The 7,458-nt window shown below is 55.0% G+C and overlaps 1 protein-coding gene across 1 annotated transcript; it reads right to left on the bottom strand.

Annotated features, from left to right (window-relative positions):
* Positions 1-818: 818 nt before the first annotated feature.
* Positions 819-6,274, bottom strand: LOC135979460 (maestro heat-like repeat-containing protein family member 1). The gene is made up of 6 exons (XM_065579812.1): positions 6,255-6,274; positions 4,148-4,227; positions 3,620-3,725; positions 3,316-3,411; positions 3,078-3,182; positions 819-2,641 (listed from the first exon to the last, which is right to left on the bottom strand). The coding sequence occupies exons 3-6, from the start codon at positions 3,719-3,721 to the stop codon at positions 2,414-2,416; spliced, it is 531 nt and encodes a 176-aa protein (XP_065435884.1). The 5' UTR covers positions 3,722-3,725; positions 4,148-4,227; positions 6,255-6,274; the 3' UTR covers positions 819-2,413.
* Positions 6,275-7,458: the final 1,184 nt, after the last annotated feature.

Genomic DNA, 7,458 nt, shown 5'->3' with positions numbered 1-7,458 from the left:
GCAAGGGGGCTACAGGCTGAGCAAGTGCCCCAGCGATGGCAGAAGAACTTCTGTCTGTGGAAAGATCCCTTTGGACTTTTAGTGTGAGGCAAGCTGGGCCCCAGAAGGGTGGACTAAAGGTGGTGACCTGGCCGGAGTTACCAGGGAGAAACTGCCGTGGTGCTGGAGCGACCATGGATGGGGGACGCTAGCCCAGCAAGAGGGCTGTGACGCTGCTCCCAATGCTACACTCAGTTTCTCAGAAATGAGTAGACTTTATGGGCAGAAGAGACAGTTAGAGCATCTAATCTAACCCCCTGCATATCACAGGCCTTTCTGCACCATATGGGGCAGGCAGAGCTCTGCCTGGGCGCAGGGGGAATGGGATGGGGGTAGATCAAGGAAAGCGGGGAGGGGAATGGGTGAGAGGGAAAGAGCTCCTGTCCCAGATGAAGGAATTTGGGGGCAGAGGAAAGGACCCTGCTCCACAGAGAGGGGAGAGAGTTTCTGTGAGTGCCAGGGGGCTCCATTTCCCCTTCCACTAGCTCCCCATTTACAGAGAGCCAGAGCAGTACCTGCAGCAGAGAGCGGGAGTTGCCGGTGGCCTCAGAGGCACAGGCCCTGCAGCGCCTCGGTCACCTGGCGCAAGTGCCGCATGATACGGAGCTGGCGCATCACATTGGCCGTGACGTCCTCCTGCTGCAAGGGAACGAGAACCTGTCTGAGACTCAGACGCCTCCGAGGAATCAGGGGGGATTAACGGCCCCTGGAACCAGCAGCATTTCCACCCAGCCCCTGCCCACCTCTGAGGGATGGATTCCCCCTCCTGACCCCCAGGATGGAGTCTTGTTGTCCTTCCTAGGGACCTCCAGTGGCAACCCCCCTCCTTGTACAGGGAGCTCCTGCCACTTCCCCCTCAGTGCCCCTGACAGCTGTTCCACCTCCAATCCACAGCTCAAGTTCTCAGACCCCTCTCCTCCAGCCCCACCCAGGTTGGGTAGGGAGGGGACTGGAGCGGGGGGGCAAGAGGGATTCTGGCAGCAGTGAAGTGGGATGTGGGGAGGTTGAGACCTTTCCCCAAGTCACCCCAGCCACTAATGCTGAAGCCGCAGGATGGCAGCCCTGGTGAATGGGACGGATCGGCAGCCCCTGCTGACTAGGGTTACCATACGTCACGTTTTTCCCGGACATGTCCTGCTTTTCGGCAATCAAACCCCCGTCTGGGGGGAATTGCCGAAAAGCCAAACATGTCCGGCAAAATGCCGGCCAGGCACTTCCCCTCCCGCAGCTGCTCTGCTCCGCTCCTTCCCTCTCAGACTTTAAGAGCCGAGCTGCCCGAGCCAGCGCTACCGGCTTCGGGCAGCCCCCCCGCCTCCGGACCCCGAGCAACGGGCCAGGCACTTCCCTTCCCGGGCTCCAGCTGAGCTGCTCCGCTCCTCCCCTCTCAGACTTTAAGGCTCTAGCTGCGCTGGGGAAGCGCCGGCCGGGGGCGCAGGGTCTGGGGGCTGCCCGGCAAACCGTGAAGCCGGTAGCGCTGGGGCAGCCCTTTCCCCATGGCTGGGAGTGGGAGGGAGCGGAGTTAGGGCGGGGAAGGAGCGGAGTTGGGGCGGGGCTAGGGGTGAGGAAATGGGCGGGGCCAGGGCCCGTGGAGGGTCCTCTTTTTTTATTTATTAGACATGGCAACCCTACTGCTGACTGAATCCTCCTGTTCTCTCCAGAACGGGTCCAGCCTTGCCAGCAGCAGGACAAGCGTCCCCTGCCCATGTGCCTCAGCCCTGCCTGGTCAGACGCCATCACCCATCAGTCCTTGGCCTCCCAGGCTGCCAGTGATGGGAGCAACTCTGGGTGGTGGCTCGGGTGACACAGACACCAGACCACTAGGAATTGGGTGCGGCCCTGTGGGACAGGAGAGTCTCGCAGGGGGCACTTGGGGGACTCTCCTGCCCTTCCCAAGAGCGATAGCACCCTGTCCTAAGAACGTAAGTCTGGGATGAGGCAAAGCTTGTCATTAATTAGCCTGGCTAAAGAGCTGGGTGGAGCTGCTCCGCGGACAAGCTGGCTCGCTCCTGCTCATGGAGGTGAATTCATCTCCCTTCCCAGGAGCACCTGCTCTCCCTTTCATTCGACACCAGGCTCCTTGTGCCAGGCCAGCGAATGGCCACAGGATGGGAATGAGGCCTGGGCCCCGCCCCAATCTCCTGAGTCTAATGCAGCTGCTCACCTTGTCCCCCATCAGCTGCTGGGTTTCCCCCAGGAGGGAGTAGGTGACAGGGAGAGAGAGACACACACACACACACACATTTGTCCTTCTGGTTGCAGGGCTTGTGTCCTTCCAATCCCATTGGTGGCTGCACAGTGGGCAGAGTCCTCGCTGCGTGCCCGGCCCAACAGAATTGCAGGGCATGGTGTGGAACACAGAAAGAGATAGAGAGACTCATCCTCCAGCCGGCGTCAGTCTGAGAGAAATTGGCTGGGGTCCCAGTCTCAGTCTTCTAGCGGGTGCCATTTCCCAGCTGGGTTCCTTACCCCTCTGGTGCAGCAGCAGCTGGTAGAGCCGGTAAACCCCCTCCCTGGCCTGCCAGCTGATGTCCTTGGCTGGGTCACTGACGGAAAGAGCCAGCTGTGCCATGTGGTGACCCATCCTGGGGAATTCCGCTGAGTTCTAATGGACGGGAGAGGGAGAGGGGACTCCATCAGCATTTTCATGTCAGCTCCCAGTCCCCCCCCGGGCCAGGACTCTCCTTCCCCTCAGCCCCTCTGCAGGAGATGCTAGAGCCAGACCCTTAATTTCCTCTGCCCCCAAGGAAGCCTGGAGCACAGGGCTGTGGGCAGGGCCCTCCATGAGAACTTGCTTCCCCAGCTGCTCCAGGATGACAGGGAGCCATGAACCTGGAGCACAGTCCCCTTAAAAGCCCAGAGTCACCACTTAACTAGGACAAGAAGAACTTGACTCAAGCCAGGCTCACTCTCTGCTCTGACTCTGCCTCCCCAAGAGGAACACTCCTAACCCACAGCCCCTGCAGCAGCAGATCCTACAGCCCGTCGGAGCCAGCCCACCTACCCCTGGAGTCAGGAAGCTGGGGTCAGAGGTCACTTACGTCAAACTCAGGGAGGGTGATGGTGGATCTGAGCAGGGCCGTGCTGCTCTTAACGGCCCTGGCTCTCTCTCGCGGCACCCTGGACACGATCCAGTAGTTAATGTGCTGTGGGGAAAGGAGGCATTGCACTGACTGCCCTGACCAAGGACGCCCACTGGGGGCCCGGCTAGGAGGACTGACTGGAAAATGGATCTAAGAGTGAAGGTAAAATTGCCCCCACCCCTCTCATCGGGCTCACCTCCAAGATGTACTGGAGCCTGTCGGTGTCTGGGGACTCTGCCAGCAGGTTCCCCAGCATGGCGTCCAGGAGGTCTGGCAAGACCCTAGGCAGATCCTGAAAGCAAGGGAGAGCCATGGGTCAGAGTTAGGGAAACTGGGGCTACATCTGCCACAGGATGGGAAGTGGGGTCTCTGGGAAGCACTGGTGAGACCCCAAACACATATCCTGGCCTCTCTCATTCACATCCCACTGCAGGCAATTAGCAAGGATTCATGGCAGGATGACAGCTGGCTCTTCAATCCATGACTTTAGCATGATCTACCTGCACTTGGGTGGTGTCCTTCTCCATGCCCAGGGTGAAGACGGCGTGCAGGGCAGCTCGGAGGAGGTGGGTCTCCAGCTCTGGCTCCAGGGCAGGCGTCATGGTGCTGGCAAGAGAGAGGAGCCGATATTAGACTGTGCAGTGCGGGGATGGGACTGGCACCAACACGCAGGTGAAACTGCAGCAAAATAGGCACAGGCTGGCAAGAATGGAAACAGAGGCACCGAGCCAGGGAATGACAAGGCCAAGGTTTCTCAGAAAGACAGTGGCAGGGCAGGAATAGCACCTGTTCCCTGGACCCTGCTGCCCCTCCTGTATCTGATCCTGGGAGTGAGCCTCTCCCCAAAGCCGTTGCAATGTTACTGGAGTGAAAAGAACAGCCCAGCCAGGAGAGAGTGACCCTTCCCCGCACCTCTGCCAGAGGAGCCACCCTTGGGCGGTGACCTGGGAGTGGGAGGGGCAGTGACTCCCAGCCCTGGGCCTGAGCAGCACTGGGGTTAGGGGAACCGGGTCGGAGGGTCTCGGTACCTGAGGTTGCCCACAGCAATCAGGGAGTTAGCGAGGACGGCGCCGGGTGGAGAGTTATCAGGCAGCTCCTCAATGAGCTCCTGTGAGACCCAAAGGAGACAAAGGAGCGTGTGAGATTCGGGCCTCACTGACACTTCCCAGTGAGGAGATTACACAGCCAGGGCCCCACACAGCCAGCAGGATCCCCCCCACCTGCCTCCCGCTCCTCCGATTCCTGCCCAATAGTGACCACTCTCCAAATTTCTCCCGTCTCTTCGCCCCGACCATTTCTGGTTTCTGCAGACTAGATGTTTTAGCAAAGTTTAGAATTCCTTGGTGCTCAACACCGTGAAACTCCCCTTTCTCCTTCACAAAGGGTTTTAACGCCCCTTATCTCACCCAGGCTCTCGACTGCCCAAAGTTGGAGAATTGTCCCTGTTCCCACTGCAGAGCACCCCCCACGACACACACACAGAGTCCTCCTGGTGGTGGGAGGGGAACAGAGGAAAGGACAGAAGACGTAAGAGATGAAGAGAAAGGAGGGAGGGATGGAGGAAAAGGTAAAACAAAAAGGACAAACCCTAATGTCCCCAGTGATTCTAAGGGACAAAATCCCAGGTGGGGAATAAAATTCGACCACCTTAAGCTAGTGTTTTCCAGGCCTAGAATTCAGCTGGCGCCAGATGCATCAGACTGAACAGGTTCCAAACCTCTCGGAGGCTCTTACCTTCTAAACAGGGACGTCTGTTTTCTAGTAAAATCAGGAAAAAGAAAAGAGAAAACTCAAAAGAGGTTCCTCCTGGCGCTCATGTACGTGAACCTAAATACTCTCTCAGTCCTCAAAGAGAGACCTCGAGAAGGAGACTTGCTGAAGCAATGCTACAGGGGTCTCTGAGGTTTCCCTGGCCCTGCGCCCCTGTCCTGCCTGGCTGATGTCAGCATCTCTCTGTGAGGTCACCACCTCCCCAGCACCTTTGACCAATAGGCGGAGGTCCTGCAAAAGGCCTTTGTGATGTCACTGCCACACCCACTCCTCCCCTGCAGTGCTAATGTCCTGCCACAGGGCAGACACTTTGGAGGTTTGAGCTACACAAAGAAGAGACACTTAGATCTCAAAAATTAGATGAGATGTTTCAGTCTGAGCTAAGTAGTTGCTGCTCTTAACAATTGCAACATAATAAAATACAAATAAAATAGACTATTTCAGCCATTCTATTATGTCATAATCTGATCTGAGTAAACATGATAGGACACCTCATCTTATGCACTGCTCCTAGTGACACTCTCCAATAGATCCCCATCCTCCACCCGCCAGGAGGTAGGTAGAGGCGGATTGTTATCCCTACTTGAAAGAGGGAGAAGCTAAGGCTGAGAAAGGAGAATTGACTTGTCTTAGGTCACACAGCCAGTCCGTGGCAGAGTTAGGAATAGGACCCAAGAGCCCTGATTTTCAAACTAACCATCGGATCTTGAATTTCAGACATTGAATGACCTGAATAAAGCGCTCTCAAGTGAGTTCCAGACCAGCAAGAGTTCATAGTAATTATTCAGCAAGTATTTTAGGAGAACTGGAATGGTAGAGAAAATAATGAACTGCAGAGAAGCAGCAAAATTTGTCGAACATATGACTGGTTATGACTATTTACTTGGTCTTAAAAGAAAACAACAGGGACCTGAGTCTCCTCCCTGTCAATAACCCCCTGCTCAGCCAATCAGGGTAGAGACCGAGGGGCGGGAGGATGAGGGTTCTCACCAGAGAGTCAAAGGATGGCCCAGGTCACCGCTGGGGATCACTGTCTGAGCACTATTTCAGCCCCACATTTTTCGGTGGACCTCCCACAATGGGAGTTGTAGAGCACCCCCCACGACACACACACCCCCCTCCTGGTGGTGGGAGGGGAAGAGGGAAAGGACAAAAGAAGTAAGAGATGAAGAGAAAGGAGGGAGGGATGGAGGAAAAGGTAAAAGAAAAAGGACAAACCTTAATGTCCCCAGAGAGTCTAAGGGACAAAATCCCAGGTGGGGAATAAAATTTGGCCACCTTAAGCTAGTGTTTTCCATGCCTAAAATTCAGCTGGCGCCAGATGCAGCAGACTGAACAGGTTCCAAACCTCTCGGAGGCTCTTACCTTCTCAACAGGGACGTCAGTTTTCTAGTGAAATCAGGAAAAAGAAAGGAGAAAACTCAAAAGAGGTTCCTCCTGGTGCTCACATACATGAACCCAAATACTCTCTCAGACCTCAAAGAGAGATCTCGAGAAGGAGACTTGCTGAAGCAAAGCTACAGGGGTCTCTGAGGTTTCCCTGGCCCTGCGCCCCTGTCCTGCCTGGCTGATGTCAGCATCCCTCTGTGAGGTCACCACCTCCCCTGCACCTTTGGCCAATAGGCGGAGGTCCTGCAAAAGGCCTTTGTGATGTCACTGCCACACCCACCCCTCCCCTGCAGTGCTAATGTCCTGCCACAGGGCAGACACTTTGGAGGTTTGAGCTACTCCCTGTGGATCTTTTTTCAGAGTAACAGCCGTGTTAGTCTGTACCACACTCAGTGTTCATTCTAGGAACTAAGCCGGCTAGACAGTAAAACATCACGAGTTGCTCCCAATGCTACACTCGGTTTCTCAGAAATGAGTAGACTTTATGGCCAGAAGAGACAGTTAGAGCATCCAATCTAACCCCCTGCATATCACAGGCCTCCTGTCTACCACAATAGCTACTTTTGGGGCAAACACATTCCGGAAAGGCATCTAGTCTTTATTAATGACATCAAGAGATGGAGAATCCACCACTTTCCTTGGTAGCTTCTTCCTGTGTTCAATCATCCTTGGTGTTGAATATTTGTGACTTATTTGTCATAGGAATTTGTCTCTTTTCACCTTCCAGCCATTGGGTCTTGTTCTGCCTTTCTCTGCTCGATTAAAGAGCCCTTTAATACCCAATATTTTCTCTCCATTAAGGCATTTCAACACTTCAGTGAAGTCCCCTTTCAATCTTCTTTTGATAAGCTAAACAGGTTGAGCTCTTTCAATAGCTCACTAGAAGGCATTTTTCTCCAGCCCTCAGAACATTTGGTGGCTCTTTGCTGCCCCAGCTCCAATTTCTAGGACCATCTTTTTCAAAGGAGGACACCAAGACTGGAGGCAGTATTCCAATAGCAGTCTCACTGCTGCTGTGTCACCTCCCTATCCTACTCACGGCTCTGCTCCTACGTCTAATGATGGCTTTAGCCCTGTTCACCACAGCATCACACTGGGAGCTCATGTTGAGTGGCTTCTCCACTCTGGCCCCTAAATCCTTTTCAGACTCACGGCTTTCCTGGATCCACGTCCCCATTCT

This window comes from Chrysemys picta, unplaced genomic scaffold, assembly GCF_011386835.1.
Source record: "Chrysemys picta bellii isolate R12L10 unplaced genomic scaffold, ASM1138683v2 scaf888, whole genome shotgun sequence".
Lineage (NCBI taxonomy): Eukaryota > Metazoa > Chordata > Testudines > Emydidae > Chrysemys > Chrysemys picta.
The sequence above is the reverse complement of the archived record's forward strand: the minus strand, read 5'-3'. Positions and strand labels throughout refer to the sequence as shown.

What these genes read in the sequence shown, in the direction of transcription:
- LOC135979460 (XM_065579812.1), bottom strand. Translation starts at nt 3,721, where the DNA reads ATGACGCCTGCCCTGGAGCCAGAGCTGGAGACCCACCTCCTCCGAGCT. An exon ending in AGGACACCACCCAAGTGCAG is followed by an intron (nt 3,412 to 3,619) that starts GTAGATCATGCT and finishes CCTTGCTTTCAG; the next exon opens with GATCTGCCTAGGGTCTTGCC. An exon ending in GGCTCCAGTACATCTTGGAG is followed by an intron (nt 3,183 to 3,315) that starts GTGAGCCCGATG and finishes CTTTCCCCACAG; the next exon opens with CACATTAACTACTGGATCGT.